At 37.8% G+C, this 17,607-nt stretch overlaps 1 protein-coding gene across 1 annotated transcript; it reads right to left on the bottom strand.

Moving 5' to 3' along the window:
- Positions 1-294: 294 nt before the first annotated feature.
- Positions 295-10,676, bottom strand: LOC131161389 (probable cellulose synthase A catalytic subunit 5 [UDP-forming]). Its single transcript, XM_058117129.1, has 14 exons — positions 9,755-10,676; positions 9,417-9,612; positions 8,976-9,220; positions 8,666-8,771; positions 8,392-8,566; positions 7,727-7,993; positions 7,288-7,633; positions 7,061-7,198; positions 6,848-6,973; positions 6,171-6,383; positions 2,674-2,962; positions 2,172-2,368; positions 1,705-2,055; positions 295-1,562 (listed from the first exon to the last, which is right to left on the bottom strand). The coding sequence occupies exons 1-14, from the start codon at positions 9,839-9,841 to the stop codon at positions 978-980; spliced, it is 3,321 nt and encodes a 1,106-aa protein (XP_057973112.1). The 5' UTR covers positions 9,842-10,676; the 3' UTR covers positions 295-977.
- Positions 10,677-17,607: the final 6,931 nt, after the last annotated feature.

Below are 17,607 nucleotides of genomic sequence, written 5' to 3'. Positions count from 1 at the left end.
TTAACAGTCAACTAATGAAAGGTACGCTTTGTTAATAAAATTAAATTTTAAGAGATTCTGTTGTAGTCATCAAAAAATGAAGGGATGAAATGTCATTTGCGGGGGTAATCGTTCAAATTTCAAAAATTCATATATACAGAGTATAAGTTACTTCTACATATAATCTTTCACCAGGGAGATTATTCTTGGTCAATCAAGTAATTGCAGAGTCTAACTGGTTGGCACCGACTTTAAACGCCACAGGTAAGTTACGATTTTTTTAATATCTACAAGAATTTAATGGACATCATAAAATGATAAAATGATAAAGTAACAAGATTATTGTATTCTTTGAAAAACAAAGCTTTGCAACTCCACTGCAAATCTGCAATCATGCTTCATGAATCAATTCTTACAGGGATGTCACAAACATCGGTACAACAACTGTCCACACTTAAAACAGAAGGTTTAATTACTTTTTTTGTTTCTCCAACCGTCTAAATTTGCAGAATGCCAAAACATAGGAACGGCGTAGATGGGGGAACAATAACATGAGGGCAGATGATGAAGCACCAAAGCACAGAAATAGCCTTCTTAGATAATTACATGTTGCAGGCGAATCAACACTAGGCTCCTTATTGTAAAACAAGTGACCAGAGAAATAGTACTAACAATACAAATGCATAGTGGCAAAGTGATTCCACCCATCCTCTCCTCTCTTATGTATGTATATATCAAATCAATAAAGAATTGAGAAGAATAGCATCCATCATCCTCTTCTGCCAACCAATCTCTCCCAATGAGAAGCTTCTAAGCGGCTGGCCATCTCAAGTTTTACTACTTGGGACAGAAAAGGAGCAAGCGACAAGTCTGGAATCAATCCAACCCAACACACATTGCACAATGTTTCTACTGATATGCATACCCTGTCACACTCTTTCGTGCCATCAAGACCAACTACTGTCAATTGCTAACACAAGTGACAAATACGCTGCCATCTAATTACATACCAATCCACATTCCTCCAGAAGTGGGCCATCTGATCTGGCCAAGAATGGATCAATCCGAACCCACAAAAGGGAGAAGATGGAAGCAAGCAGAATTGACCAGACAATGATGATTGTGGGAGTCCTGTTCTGCCGGCCCAAGAGACCCTTGAGGAAAGGATAGAGGTGAACAATCACCCAAAAGGAAAAAAAGAGCTTTCCAAACAGAGGCCCCCATGACTCATACCCGTTGTTTATTGCATTTGAAACGCCAGCAACCACTCCTATCAAGTTTATTATCAGCAGTGTCGTTGGAGGGATGAGCAACGTGGTCCACTTGAATGCGTACAGCTCTGAGAACTCCTCATCATCCCCTGCTTTTGATGTCACAGTGAAGTTTGTGTCAACACCAGCAAACACCTTCAAAAGTCCCTGGAAGACTGCAAACAGATGGGCTGAAACCCCTCCTATAACCCAAAACTGCTCATTTCTCCACCATTCATCAATACCAACTCCACTCCATCTCATTTCCAGGATACTTGTGGCAAAAATGCAAATAAAAAGAGACAGAAACCACAGACTAGCTACGTTGCTGAGCTGCATTTTAAATCCACGAAGGCTTAAATCACAATAAATATAAATCTTCAAAATATTTTATTTTAGCAAAGACATTATGGATCAAGAATGCTCTTTGGCAAACTACCCTACAGATGAATATATTTCAGGTATGAATTTATACCTCGGGTGTGATGAATTTCCCTGTAAGCAAGCATACGGCAGGTAAAGTACAATACGCCAACAGAGGAATCGACGTCCAGGGGTATACAGTAGCATTTATGTAAGAAAAACGCTCTAACCATTTCAAACCACCTCCATAACCATACCAGAGAGGACAATGTCTGCTCAAAAAAATTTCTACAGATCCAAGGGCCCATCGAAGAACCTGATGCAGACGATCAGAAAGATTGATGGGGGCAGATCCTTTAAATGCAGGCCTTGCAGGAATACAATATATGGATCGCCATCCATGGCAGTGCATTTTAAAACCTGTTAATATATCCTCAGTAACTGAACCATAAATCCAGCCAACCTGGTAAGGGGGAAAAAAAAGGTTTTTAGTCAAGCCAGCAGTCAACTCTCAAAATAATTTGCAAGAATTGTGTTGAGAGAACAATTTTGGAACAAAGATCCAAATTTTGTTCTTACCTCTTTTCCCCATTCTGTTTTATCTTCATAACCACAGCTAATGACATGGATGGCTTCTTTAAGCAGAGATGCTGGGCTAGCACTTTTTAGTGCCCCACCATTTTCTAGCAGGGTGGATGCAACAAACACAGGAGACTGCCCAAACTTCTTCACCAACTTCTGCTCAGGCATCAAAACGAAATTTTGACCTTCAATTCCTGCAGAAAAGATCTTCCCGAGTCAGATGACCAAAGAAAAAGGCCTGATTGCCAAGTTTAACAGTGACCAATTTGTAGAGATCACAACCAAAAATACACATGTACGTGTGCACATATCAACTAATAGAATCTGCCTATGAAATGTATCTAACTACATAGGATAATTGATATCAAATGTAACTTCAAGGTTCTCTATTAGCGACACCTTACAAACTTAATCCATAGCAGCTAGAAAATGTGATGCATGTGTTTGGCCAAAAGGAACACTATGCACTGGGCGACACCTCAAAAAATGCAACACTTACCTTCAATACCCTCTTCTATACCCTCCACTGCGCATGCTGGTGTGGGGGTACCAGCATCTCCCTTCCTAAAATTTTTCTTCACCTCAGACTTCAGCTTGTTAGCTTTCTTCTTCCTTTTTCCAGAACAACAGCATCCACAACAACACCACTTCGGCCAGCAGTTGCATGTCCTTGTTGGTGGCTTCTTCGCCTTTGGTGCATCATAACCATAAAATGCTTGCCTTCTGAACACACAACCAGTCCCAACATATATGGGTCCTTGAATGCCATCCAAACCTTTCATATTGATCTGAAGTGGAAAATGAAATACTTTTAATCAGTGGTGGAGCAAAGCATCTACACATTTCAAAATAATTTATTACAGACTAGAAAATAATAATATTAGTCATTAACATGTCATATCAGATTTTTTTAAACCTATACTACGTATAAAAGTATGCATTTGTTGACTTAAAAATACTATAATTGACTAAAATATCCTTCCATTTCACAATTGCTTATATAAAAGTACCATTATATGCCTATTTTCAATTTAATATTTTATTTGACAAAAATGCCCATTTTTTGCAAGTTTATTCATACAAAAATACCCTATGTGGTCCTACCTTAAGTAGAATATTATATTTGACAAATATTCTTTGCCTTTAAAATATGTTTACATAGCAAAACTCTAATATTACATATCGTACACATACTATTAGATTACCACTTTACCTAAAAGCTTAAGTTGCTAGGTTATGGGCCAACAAATATATATCAAGCCTTAGAACTCCCCTTCATGTGCAGCCCTACAGCATGAGAAAACATAAACACACATTTAATAACACCTATTATAGGGAATACAATAATTTTTTAAAAACCAAACAATAAATGCGGGCAACAAGACTTAGTAGCCAGCTTTGATACCATGTTTGATTATTACTTTACCTAAAAGCTTTGATGTATATTGTTGGCTCACAGCTTAACAACTAAAGATTTTAGGTTAAGTGGTAATCTAACATGGTATCAGAGCTAGCTACCAAGAAATCCTAGGTTCTAGTCTCGTTGCCTGCATTTACTGTGTGGGGTTTCAAAAATTACTGTATTCCCTATAATTGGTGTTATTCATCGTGCGTTTATATCCCAAAATGCTATTGAGGTGCGCATGCAGGGGAGTGTTAAGGCTTGATATACATTGTTGGCCCACAACCTAATAACTTAAGCTTTAGGTAAAGTGGTAATCTAATAGTACCATTGCCTACGATATGTAATAAAACATGAGAGATAAAAACATTTAGAAGTGAATATACCTGAAGAATCACCCTTCCACACTCTCTCATCCTCACTAATGGATGGAATATGATGGTCCAACAAAAAGAAGAAGAATCGTGAGCTCATCAACCTCCTTTTCATTGAGATTCCTAAAGAAACGGAAATGTCAAGAAGAAGAACCTCCCTTAGAAGAAATGAAGGAATCGATGGAAGCGTTATGTAGTAGTGAAAGCTTAAATAAATGAGGAACTTCCCACTCCAACCAAAGCTTCCCACCTGTGCATCCTCCTAGAAACGAACTTTTTTGCCATTACTTTGAACCGGATAAAAAGAAAGAAGTAACTAGTTACCTAGGACACGCATGAGAGATGATGTCACTGCCACTCGTCTCCCATCCATTCAATTTGACCCCGTACTCGTTCTTATCATCTTATGCCATAAGGAGTCAACTTCAAAACAAAACCTAGCCCACTTCCCTATAATGGAGATGTTTTTGGATACCACATTCCCAATGCCCAGGCCCCCTCATTCCCAATGCCCAGGCCCCCTCAAACTTAAGTCTGCTAACCACTTCCCAACTAACTAGATGATCTCACCTACCCTCCCCAAGACCCAACCAAAGGAAATCTTGCATCAGCCTCTCTAGCGATGTGGCTACTTTCAAGAGGATTCTAAACAAGGAGAGGTAATAAATAAGGGTATTAGACAGTGACGCAGTAATAGCAGTGGCTAGGCACCCAAGAGAGAAATATGCCCTCTTCCAATCCTCCAATCCCCTGGACGCTTTTCTTGCATTGGGTCCCAAAAGGCTTCGGAGATTGGGTAGAGGGAACTATGGATGGAAAATTATGAATTTACCATAACGATGACTGAAGGGTAAATTAGGTGCTCGACTGTAAGGATTCCTATCATCCAAGGGTATATATTAGAAGTGATAACCTGTTATTACGGTTCCAATCAGTTGGCCCTCATAACTTAGGGGGTGGTAGTGATAGCCTCCAATTTGATGGTGATTCCAACCACTCAAGAAGTGGTAGTTGGAGGAGGTACCCCGCTGGATAGAGTTCCTACCACTTGGCCAACATGATATAGAAGTGGTAATCTAATATTAGTTTCCAAAAATATTTTGGAGGTAAAAATAATTTCACAAAAGAAAATTCACGAAATATTTTCCAAAATCCAAAACTTAACTTTCAAAAGATTTTTCTATCTAAAAAATAAAATCGATATAAGAATATTTTTTGGGAGCATCAAGGTTGTGACCCAAAACACTTCAGTGCCATAATTAGACATTTAGACCAAAAAATAATGGGGGAAAAAAAAAAACCTTAGGATCTTTTCCCTTAGAAATTGTTACTAATTAAAAAAAAATCTTGAATGTTATAAAAATTTGTTGATTTGTCAAACAAGAATTCCTCATTGATTTCCATGTGAGATTCATCAACTCTTACACTTAATTTATCTCCCATGATTTGTCATATTCTTACTTCTTAGAGCACTATTGAATGAATTCTTAGGGTTTTATGATAGCCAAAAATGGGAGAGGTGGCTCGTAGACACTACACCCCAACTGATTTGCCTGAGGGCCTCAACTAGTCAAGGAGCAGCTCTATGGCAGGTCTTTGAGTAAGCCAGTAAATATGACAAACCCTGAGACTTGGGTGAGAATTGAACATAAAGTTCAAATCTACAAAATGAAGGCGATGAGAGTGCTCAACAAAATGAATAGTGAAGCTGAAGAAAGGTGAAAGAATAGACCAGCTAGAACAGGAACAAGTAAATGAACAATAAGCTAGTGATCTTGCAAGAATATTGAAGATGATGAAACAATTGTCCTGCATGAGCTAGACTTGGTGCTAGAGCAGCTGGCGGTCATGCATCAATAGTGGAGAAGGTGAAAGATTTGTATCACATCGACTAGAATTGAAAGCAGGTCAATGAATACTAAAGCTGCATGTGTTGTGTGAATAGCAAAGGTGATAGAACTATTCCACCCAACTGGAAGATTGGCTTGAACAAGTACAATTTAGCTCCGCAAGTTTACAACTTATTCAGGACTCCAGGGTTGGGGCATTGGACAGGTTTGTTGTGCCTCTCTAGCATCATTGATTTCATGGACTCATTTGACTGTGTATGAGTGGATTCATGCTTGTTATGCCTTTCAGTTTCAATTTTATAATGATAATGGATAAACAAATTACAGTGGGAAAAAAAGCAGCTAAGAAATTTTGAAAGTGCAAGCTTACATCAAAGAAGACAGTGTTCCGGTTTGCATAGCGATCATTCCTGTCAATACCATCAAATCTCTGTGGGAATTGAACATAGCAGACTCTCTTCCCTTGCAATGGATCCATCATGAAACACATTGCCTCCCTGAGAGCCTTACTATTATTGATGTAGTGATCACAATCCAGGTTCAACATATAAGGTGCATTGGTGAGGACAGCAGAGACTCTAACCTGTTTGACAAACAAATCCACAAGAAAAATGGTGACCACAATGATGGTGACAATAACAACATCAATAATAATCATAACTGTTAGATTACCACTTTATCTAAAAGGTTAAATTGTTAGGTTGTGGGCCAAAAATAATATATATCAAGCTTTACACCCACCCCCCCAGGACGTGCAGCCCAATAGCACATGAAAAGATAAATACATGATAAATAACAGTATAACACCCATGATAGGGAACACGATAATTTTTTTAAGCACCGCACAATAAACACAGGGGACAAGACTTGAACCTAGGATCTACTAGTAACTAGTTCTACTATCATGTTGGATTACCACTTTACCTAAAAGGCTAAGCTATTAGGTTGTGGGTTAACGATTTATATCAAGCTTTAACAATAACCACCACATTATTGTAAACTGTATAAGGCTCTACAGAGTTCAGGAGGGACTTCATGATTACTTACTAGAGCATTCATTGCTCCAGCTTTCTTGTGGTGATTGAAACCAGGTCTCTTCTCTCTAGAGACATATACCAGGCGTGGCAATTCATTTCCATCCAAATCATGCCCTCCGCTTTGGCCAAGAAAAACCTGTGGACAATTGAAAGATTGCATATTAGAACCAAATTTTTAGATCAGTATGAGAACTGCATATAATAAAACTAAAAATTTGTGTACCTGAATCATTCCAGGATGATCGCGCACATTATTCCCAGGCCATGGAGTCCCATCCTGCATTGTCCACCCTTCTTCTGGGACCTTTTGAGCCTTTGCAACCAATGCATTGATCTGAACCTTGAACTCCTCATACTCTCTCTACAATCTCAGTAAGTACCAGATTTAGCCCAATATCTACAAGAACCCCCTTAAGGGTAGAAGTTGTAAATAAAAAATGATCTCATTACCTTCATTGCCCTTCGCTCCCTGACAAATGAAGGTAGCACCTTATCTTTGAGATAATCAATCTTCTGAGCAAAATACCACTCGGGAGCACGCGGTTCAATATTAAACTTCTTGCAGAAAGGAACCCACTTCCTCGCAAATTCAGATGTTTCTGATAATGCCTCAAATGTCAGCATAGCAGCACCATCATCAGAAACATAACATGAGACTTTGTCAACTGGGTAATCCACTGCGAGAATGGATAGAACAGTGTTTGCGGTCACCAGAGGGGGCTCTTTTAATGGATCCACTGTACTCACAAATATATCAACTGGTGATAGTTGGGAAGGCTGTCCTTCCTTGTCATACCTAAAAAAAGACAGGCGGATACTATAAACGATCCAAAGGCTTAGAGTGTGGACTGCCAAGTGCAGGTAACAAGCACACATCTGATTCACTAACCTCAGGGACAACCTGTCAAGATAAGTTTCCCTCTCAATAGGGAGCCACTTTGGGAATTGATCAAGAATCCATGATAGAGCAAACCAAACCTCACAAATCACAGATACAAGCCATAATGCATAAGCATCATTCACTGGATGCATGAGCCGATAATGGAAGAAGAATCCAAGAACTGCAAGTCGAATTATGATGATCATTCTGTAAGGGTTAATTTGGCTTGACGAAATAGGCAACTTTCTTGATAAAGGTTGTCTTGCCTCATCCATCCTGATTGAATAGCACCAAAAATGCAATTATCCCAATCAGCAATCAGAATGATGACAATGAAAATGAAATAACTAACCACAACACATGGCATCAAGACGATCAAACAGGCAGGGTGGATGCCACTATTCTAACCATGAATCTGTATAACATCTTAAGATCTATTACAAGTCCTGTGAGCAAATCAGGAGTGCACAAACCAGTTAAATGACTATATTATTATTGAATATTCAAATAAAGGAACACAATAATATGATAATTTTTTTAACAAAAAAAATTACAGACTAATAGGGATGATACAGAATTTTAGATTTCCATATAGACAATTATACAAGAGAATCATATATGAAACATCCTTTCAAACTCATTATGAAGAAGAGAGGTGTAATGAGGCCACTTACAGCGGTAAGTCTGGCCCATCCCGATAATTGTCCCAATCTTTGCCTCCGTTGTCATTCTTCATCATCTGTAGTTTCTCCTGCTTTTGCTTCCAAGTTTCCATCCTCTCCTTCCAAGCTACACTTCCATAGCCATAGGCAGCTAGGTCCTTGGAAGGATCCATGGATCTGGGTTGCACTGCAGAGGGAAGGATCCAATATTAGAATCTCTAGAGCAAGGAACGAGCTTCTGAAAGAAACAGTGACTAGAACATGCGGAGGAAAGACGTAAAAGAACCTGGAAGGGTAGGATCAGAGTAAGGGAGAGGGTGAATTCGTTTGCCTCCACAACCACCCACGAAAGACGGGACCAAAGCATGCTGCTCCGGAGGAATATCATCAAACTGAAAAACAAGAGATTAGTCAGTAATCCTGGGACGCATTATCTCAATGATGTATGGCCACGGAATATTATGTTACACGTTTTTTTTATTAGTTCATAAATGCCCCAACTCATTGAATGAGTAACAAAAAAGGAATCAATATGATTAATTATAGTTATATACTAACAGAGGGAGAAGATAAAAGGAAGGGTAATAGCGATGCACCATATGACCGTTGGTGATAAGAGGTAGTTGGGGGATGGTATGAAGCGCATGACGGTGAAGGAGGTCAGAATCGATGGCGGCTGCAGTGGGGTGGCCGTAGCAGCTCCCCAAATGGCCCTGAAGTATTGCCGCCTCCGCAAAGGCCTGCTGATGCTGATGCTGCTGCTGTTGCCCGTCAAAATTAAACTCATTCTCCAGGTCGTCAATGTCATCTTCTTCTTCGTCCCCTTCCACTCTCGCACACCCTGCCAATTTTTATTTTTTTTTACCGTTAAAGCAGAGCAGAGAAGGGCAGATGAAGCAGCGGCTTTTGGTTAATTAATATCAATATCAATACAGTTATTAGCGACGGCAACCAACTTTAGATTTCTCGATAAAAGGAAATGCGAGCGAGCTTGAAGTTGGAGTAGTAGTGATAATGAATATAGTAGATATACGGACCCTTGAGACGTTTGAAGCGGGTCTTGCACTGGGGGCATACTTGACTGCCTTCGCTGCGCTCGTACTCGTAGCAAGTCCTACAAATGGGGAAAGCGCACTCGTTGCAAGCCACGAATAGCTCCCCATCCGCCGTCAGCCCTACGTCGTCTCCGCATATTTGGCAGATTTGCCCGCCCAGAGTCTCCAAAACTTTTGACTGTGCAAAATCAAGAATTATAGCCCAACCCCCCACCCAAAAAAAAAAAACCAAAAATCAATGCAAAACGTTGAGAAACAATTATATACACATAAATTCTTTGGAAAGCAAACATATGGTTTAGAAATAGATAGCGACTTACTGCGCCGCCGGTTTCTCCGTCGCGGCGAATGACGACCAGCTCGTTGCGGTTGTGAGAACCGGCTACTAAACCGGCGCTGGCCTCCATTATTGCCTTTGTCGTCTGATCTCTCACCGCCGACACTCGATGAACCCAATACAGGTAGCCCCAATAACTACGCCCAGACCAGCTAGATCTGTCGCTCCAAATTAAAAACCCAGCCTCCCAAAATCAAACATGAACAAGAAAAAAAAAGAGAAGAAAATTCTCTATGGCCACGCTTTAATTTCGACTGCGAGAAAGAACCCAACAATCCACCCGCCAGAACCAGATCTCGCGAACAAGTCAGTCTGATTGTGGCAGAGTGATCTCGGCTGGCTCCAATCAGAGCCAGACACCCATCTGCTAGCCGAGGCGATTCCAATAAGCTTTCCGCTTCTGTGAGTTCGCTTCTCTCACTCTCTCTCTCTCTTATCATTCCTTGCTTCACGTCTCAATCAACAGCTCAAAGCCTACCCACCTTCGGTCAATACTTTTACAGAAACAAAAAAAAAGGGTAAGAAATCAACGGGCTTCTTGATCTAGCTTAATATTTGTGTGGAAAATTTATAAGCAAATAAATAATCAAATAATACTGTCATCAGCAAATAATTGCTGGGTGAGAAAATTACAGTCTGCCGACACACATTGAGCCAGAGGCAGATGATGAAATAAATAAATAAATGAATGAATGAATAATAATAATAATAATAATAATGATAAGTAAACAAAAGAAGAAGAAGCTAAACTAGTCTAAACCATATGCATGTCAAAAAGGTCATAAATAAGGGGCCATCTCTCTCTCTCTCTCTCTGCCACTCATTTTGTTTTTTCTTTTCAAAAAGTTTGTGGAATGAGCAGCGCCCCGCCGACACACCTCATGCGTCAAAGCCTCTTTCACTACAGTTTCACCCAAATTCAAAACAACTTCCTTTATTAGAGTTTTGCTTACTCAGCTTACGTGGTTACTTGTCACACTTTACCGCCGGAAAATTCGAAATCAATTTTAAAATTAAATGAGTTGAACAAACAAAGATCAAGCGGGTTGTATGGTATTTTAAAAGGGTTTTGCAGCATCTAAATTTCTGTGCCCACCTTCCATGAATTATGACCCTATATTCTAAATGAAATAAAGTTGTTATTAATCATTTTATTATCTCATTTTATTATAAAATATGTCCTTATATAGATAAATATATTGTCATCTCAAAGGTTAATCACATAATGAATCATTATTTGGACATACCAAAAATTGTAACCGATTATCTAGATAATCTTTCATATAAATATACATATTTTATAATACTTTCCCACTATACACTATGAATATGTCTTGTTAGAACCTTTACTAAGGAAAACCCTATGGGACAAAACCTTAACAAAAAAAAAAAAAGTACAATATTCATACTTTCTCTAAAAAATACAATCAATTAAGAAATATCCTTAAGTTGTCGCATTTCAATGTTATATACATACTTATTGAAAAATTGAAGTTGAGAATACTTTTGTGAATAGATCTGCTGAGTTGACACTTGAACGAATTTTACAAATGTCAACATTTCCTTTCTTCAGAAGTTCATAAGTGTAAAAGAATTTTGGTGAAATATGTTTAGTTCTATCACATTTTATGTAGCCACATTTGATTTGTGCAATACATGATGCATTGTCCTCGTACAATATTGTTGGCGTGTCATTCTCCAATGATAATCCATTTGTCCTTTTAATGTGCTGGATTATAGTTCTTAACCATACACATTCACGACTTGCTTCGTGAACTGCCTATATTTCTAAATGGTTTGAAGAGATAGCAATGATCGTTTGCTTTACAGATCGCCATAAGATAGTAGCATCATCACATGTGAAAATATAACTTGTTTGTGATCAAGTTTTATGAGGATTAGAAAGATATCATGTATCAGCATATCCTCTTAACATAGACTTTACTCCCTTTGGGTAAAACAAACTCATATAAGATGTGCCGCAAGATAACGAAGAACATGTTTTACTCCGTTCCAATGTTTCTAAGTTGGTTTAGAACTAAACCTTACTAGTAAATTTACCCCCAAAAGCTATATCTGGTCTAGTGCAATTTGCAAGATACAAGAGTGCTCCTATTGCACTAAGATAGGGTACTTCAAGACCAAGGATTTCTTCATCATCTTCTCGAGGACGAAAAAAATCTTTTTTCACATCAAGTGAACAAACAACCATCGAGGGACTTAATGGATAAGATTTATCCATATAAAATTGCTTCAAGATTTTTTCTATATAAGATGATTGATGAATATGAATTCCACTTGTTAAATATTCAAATTAAAAATCAAGGTAAAATTTTGTCTTCCCAAGATCCTTCATCTCAAATTCTTTCATTAAGTAGTCAGCAGTCGTTGAGATCTCTTTTGGAGTTCCTACTATGTTTATGTCATCAACATAAACTACGATTATAGCAAATCCAAAATTTATCTTCTTAATGAAAACACAAGGACATATAAGATTATTTTTATATCCAATTTTCAACACATATTCACTTAGACGATTGTACCACATTCGTCCAGATTGCTTCAATCCATACAACAATCTTTATAATTTAATAGAATACATTTGTCGTTGTTTTGGTTTATACGCTTCAAGCATTTGAAATCTTTCAGGGATTTTCATATATATATATATATATGTCATTATCCAATGAATCATACAAGTAAGTTGTTACTACGTCCATGAGGTGTATGTCGAGTCATTCAGAAACCGTTAAATTAATCAAAAATCTGAAAGGAACTGCATCCATAACCGGGGAATAGGTTTCATTATAATCTATACTAGACCTTTGGGAGAAACCTTGTGCTACACGACGCGCCTTGTATCTCACAATTTCATTCATTTCATTTTTTTACGTACAAAAACTCATTTATACCCAACATGTTTGACATTCTCAAGTGTTTGGACTACTGGTCCAAATACCTTACGTTTGGCTAATTAGTCTAACTCAGCTTGTATTGCTTCTTTCTATTTTGGCCAATTATTTTGATATCGACATTCTTCTAAAGTTTGAGGCTCGGGCTCATTATCATTAATAATTTCTGAAACAATCGCATATTTCCAAATTTTAGTGAGATCTCATAATTTTCTAGTACCAGAACCACTTTTGGTGTTGCTTCTGTGCAAATATGGGATTGTTGATCTATATTTCTTTTAATCTCTTCTTGAGTGTTAATGAACTCTTTTAGAGTGTCACTTTTATTCATTTCCTTTTTCTTTTGAGGAACAGTATCTTTTGCACCAATTGGTCTACCACGCTTTTGGCGCACTTTAGATTCATTAGCTGTTATTCCCATTGAGTGTTCTTTAGGAACAATCAATCTAGCAGGAATATTTACTGCTGAAAAATGTGATTGAGTGACTCTTTTGGTATTTGCAAAAACATCTAGCAATTGATTTGTAGCATTTTGCAAATGAATTATTCTTTAAACTTCAAATTCACATTGATTTGTGCGCGTATCAAGATTAGACAAAGTTGGTGTGTTCTAACAAATTTTATCATGCCTCGAACCCCGAAATGGGACCCAGAGGTGAGAATGTAACCAAACCTGTCCCTGTATCATACAAATCATCACAGATACAGTACATTGGATGAGGGTCCGACCCAATGGGGCTCCCAAGCACCCTAAACACATCCAATCACAAACATATACGTAGCAGAAAAAGTCATTCTATATCAACATAAGCAATACCATACTAGAGTCTATACACGAACCAAACACAACTCTATCCAAATGTACAAACTAGGTGCCCAGATACAACACAAAATGGCAACCCAACAAAAACTACAGTCCTAGCACTTACCCAAGCGCTAACGTAGTACACCGGCCACTACGCTCCCTACACCAGGACGCTAGTTCCGGTTACTCGAAGGACCTGTAAAAATGTACGTACAATAGGGGTGAGACACCTTTCAGTAAGGAAGAACACAAGTTATATCGGTATGTGACATTTGAGTGTTATCATGATGCAACATACACGCAGTTTAATGCAAATCCAGTATTAATTTACACAGTGCGTTCACGCACATATACAACAGCCATTTATACGTAGCCCCGTCACAATACACACACATGATCAATAACTTGGTATCGTCACGCCCATCGACCTGAAGCCGGTCCGGCATTCCGGCGTTAGCCCGTAGCCAACCCATGAAGCATGGCGCCACTGGCACATGGCTAGTCCTCGACTCCCATGGCATCGTACCGACGCTAACTGGTGGATCCACACCCTTCGGCCTGATCTGTCGGAATAGGCTCACGCCCTCGAATATAGAGCCAGTCATTCTTGCCTATGTGGCAAGCAATAAACACACGCCCTCGGATATAGAGCCAGTCACTCTCAGTCCCTGGAATCATTGGAATCGCAGTCCCATTAGCAATTTCGCATATCACACACACATGCATGCTCATATAACCAAACAAACCACACTCATTTGATAATCTAAATCATGATTTTCTAAAAAAATACAGTTTAAACAAAGTCAAGGCACGGCTATCCCAATATCACAGTATAAATCACACATATACTCGATTTTCAACAAAACCCGGGATTCAGCCCATCGCCCCCTTTTTCCCAAAACTGTAATAATGAAAAATCCATAGTTTTCCCCATTAGATTCTCCCAAATGATTAACCAAAACACACACAGGACCATGGATCACAGTTCCATCGAGTTCGATTTAAAAAATAACCAATATAACACAGTTTCCCTTTACCTTAACCCTGTATAACAAATCCCAAACTCCAAGGCTCCTAAACAGCGAACCGAGTTCCAAAACTTACAAATCACAGTACAGAATATACTCACAAGACCATCCTCTACAAAACTACCAGATCAGAAATGAAAACCGAGCCTTACCTTGATTTTTCGCCAAAACCCAAAAACCTCAGAAACGAGATTTCGATCCGTAGAAGTTGTAGAGAATCCTTCCACGATCCTCGTGGTAACTTCAGTTTCCCGATCCTAGCAATGATCTGTGAAGAAATCTAGAGAGAGAGAGAGAGAGTTTAGAGAGAGAGAGAGAGAGAGAGAGAGAGAGAGAGAGAGATGAGATTGAGTTCACTTAATGAAGAAGTAATAGAAATTTCCTTTTATAGCCCTTTGACCCGGCCCAATTTCGTCGACGAAATGGAACCTTCGTCGACGAATCTTTCACTGATTTCGTCGACGAATTGGTGGCCTCGTCGACGAAGTCTGATATTTCCAAATTCTAAGACCTCTCGGCTTTTTTACATTGATGAGGCTCTGAATTTCGTCAACGAGAAAAGCACACACTTCATCGACGAAATCTAGCTTCGTCGATGAAGCCTGGTAAATTCCAATTTTGCCCCTCTTTTAATATTTAAATCCAGTTATCACAGTTCGGGTTCTTACAAATTTCTTGTGTTTTTAATCCTTTACCTTTTCCTTCTCCTAATGGTGGTAAAACTGATTCATTAAATTGACAATCTAGAAATCTTACTCTAAAAATATCACCCACTAGTGGTTCAAGATATTTAATGATAGAAGGAGAATCAAAACCAACATAAATACCAAGCCAACGCTGTGGTCCCATCTTACTTCGTTGTGCAGGTGCAATAGGAACATATACAGTGCAACCAAAAATTATAAGATGAGATATATTAGGTTGGTTGTTAAACACAAGTTGTGAAGGAGAAAAGTTGTGATATGCAGTTGGTCTAATTCTAATCAAAGACGCAGCATGCACTATAGCATGACCCCAAGCAGAGGCAGGAAGCTTTGATCACATAAGCATAGGTCTAACAATAAATTGTAAATGCTTAATGAAGGATTCCGCTAAACCATTTTGTGTATGAATGTGCAATAGAGTGTTCAACACTTATTCCTATTGACATGCAATAGTCATAAAATACTTTTTAAGAAAATTCACCTGCATTATCTAAACGGACAGTTTGAATAGGATGATCAAAAAAACTTGATCTTAACTTTATTATTTGAGCAAGAAATTTAGCAAAAACAACATTACGAGTTGAAAGTAAACAAACATGTGACCATCGAGTGGAAGCATCAATTAAAACCATGAAATATCGAAATGGTTCGCAAGATGGATGGATTGGACCACAAATATCTCCTTGTATTCTTTGCAAAAAAGATGGAGACTCTAAAGATAATTTAGATGGAGAAGGTCTAATAAGCAGTTTTCCTTAAGCATAAGAAGTACAAAAATAATCACCAGGTAAAAGAACTTTTTGATCTTTTAATGGATGTTCATGTGTATTTTCAATGATTCGTAGCATCATAGTTGAACCAGGATGGCCAAGACAATTATGCCAAAGTATAAAACTTTTACGCTCGGAGCACTTCCGGTGCATAAAATTTGATTCAACCATCCTTATTTTTGTGAAATATAGGTTAGATGAAAACTTGAAAATTTTTCTAATATGATCTTCTGGTTTGAAATTGTAGATGTAATAAAAAGATATTCCATATCTCCTCCATTTTTGGTTTCAACATGATATCCATTGCGACGTATATTTTTAAAACTTAGTAGATTTTTTCGGAATCTATTAGAATACAACGCATCATCATTATACAATTTTGTCTCATTTGAAAACATAATGTGAATCTTCCATAACCCTCTATTACATTTGCAGAGCCAGATATTGTATTAATATTAATTTCAATTAATGTTAATTGTAAGAAATATTTTTTAACACGAAGAATTGTGTGAGTCGTGCCACTGTCCACCAAACACATGTCATCCTCCATTTAATCAAGTTTATTTTGTATGATTTAGTAAATGAAAAGTAAAATTTAAGAATTAGGAAAGATAACAAAATGCTACCAAACATATTATATGTTACATAAGTTAATTTTTTAAAATAACATAAACATGAAGATAATTTAATAGTAGATATTTCCATCCTCAATCAAATGATCAATTTTGCCACTAGGATCCTAAAAAAAAAATCAGAAACATCAAAATCAACATCCAAAGGAGACTCATACTTAGCATCAATGGGTTCAGACAAATTCACTTCAGTATTTTTCCCTTTTCATTTTAACGATGCCTTGTAAGGATCAACTAGGTGTTTAGGAGTGCGACATATTCGAGACCAATGACCTTTTGTTCCACACCTATAGCAAATATTATCTTTATTTTACACTTTGTTATTTTGTTTAGAGCTTTCTTTATTCTTTGCCCATTTCCTTAGAGTATTTTCAACACATTTGCTTTCAAACTTTGAAAGATGATCATCACGAGTCCAACAATTTTTCCTACCACGCCCCCTTTTACTACCACAACCTCGTCCATGACCTTGAGAAAAAGCTACATTCACTTCAGGGAATGATGTTGAGCCAGTTGAACGAGATTGATGATTTTTCAACAAAAGGCTCATTATTTTGTTCAGCCACAAGTAAACAAGAAATTTGCTCAAAATATTTTGTAAATCTACGCTCTCGATATTGCTACTGCAGGAGCATATTCGAGGCATAAAAAGTCGAATATGTTTTTTCTAACATATCATCATCGGTAATTTTTTCTCCACATAACTTCAATTAAGAGCTAATTTTGAACAAGACTGAAATATATTCACTTACAGTTTTAAAATCTTGTAGTCGTAAGTGTATTCAATTATATCGAGCTTTTGAAAGAATTATCATTTTTTGATGTTCATATCTCTACTTTAAGTTGTTCCAAATGACTAATGGATCCTTAATAGTAAGGTACTCAATTTTCAATTTTTCGTGTAAATGGTGTCAAAGGAAAATCATTATCTTTGCTCGATCCTGCAAGGATGCTTGATTTCCTTCTTCAATTGTACTTCTAAGAT

The sequence above is a fragment of the Malania oleifera genome, chromosome 8, assembly GCF_029873635.1.
Source record: "Malania oleifera isolate guangnan ecotype guangnan chromosome 8, ASM2987363v1, whole genome shotgun sequence".
Taxonomy (NCBI): domain Eukaryota; kingdom Viridiplantae; phylum Streptophyta; class Magnoliopsida; order Santalales; family Ximeniaceae; genus Malania; species Malania oleifera.
The sequence above is the reverse complement of the archived record's forward strand: the minus strand, read 5'-3'. Positions and strand labels throughout refer to the sequence as shown.

Coding starts and splice junctions, on each gene's coding strand:
- LOC131161389 (XM_058117129.1), bottom strand. CDS start 9,841: ATGGAGGCCAGCGCCGGTTTAGTAGCCGGTTCTCACAACCGCAACGAG. Junction 7,994..8,391: donor GATGGGCCAGACTTACCGCT/GTAAGTGGCCTC, acceptor CTATTCAATCAG/GATGGATGAGGCAAGACAAC. Junction 2,369..2,673: donor TATAGAAGAGGGTATTGAAG/GTAAGTGTTGCA, acceptor TCTTTTCTGCAG/GAATTGAAGGTCAAAATTTC.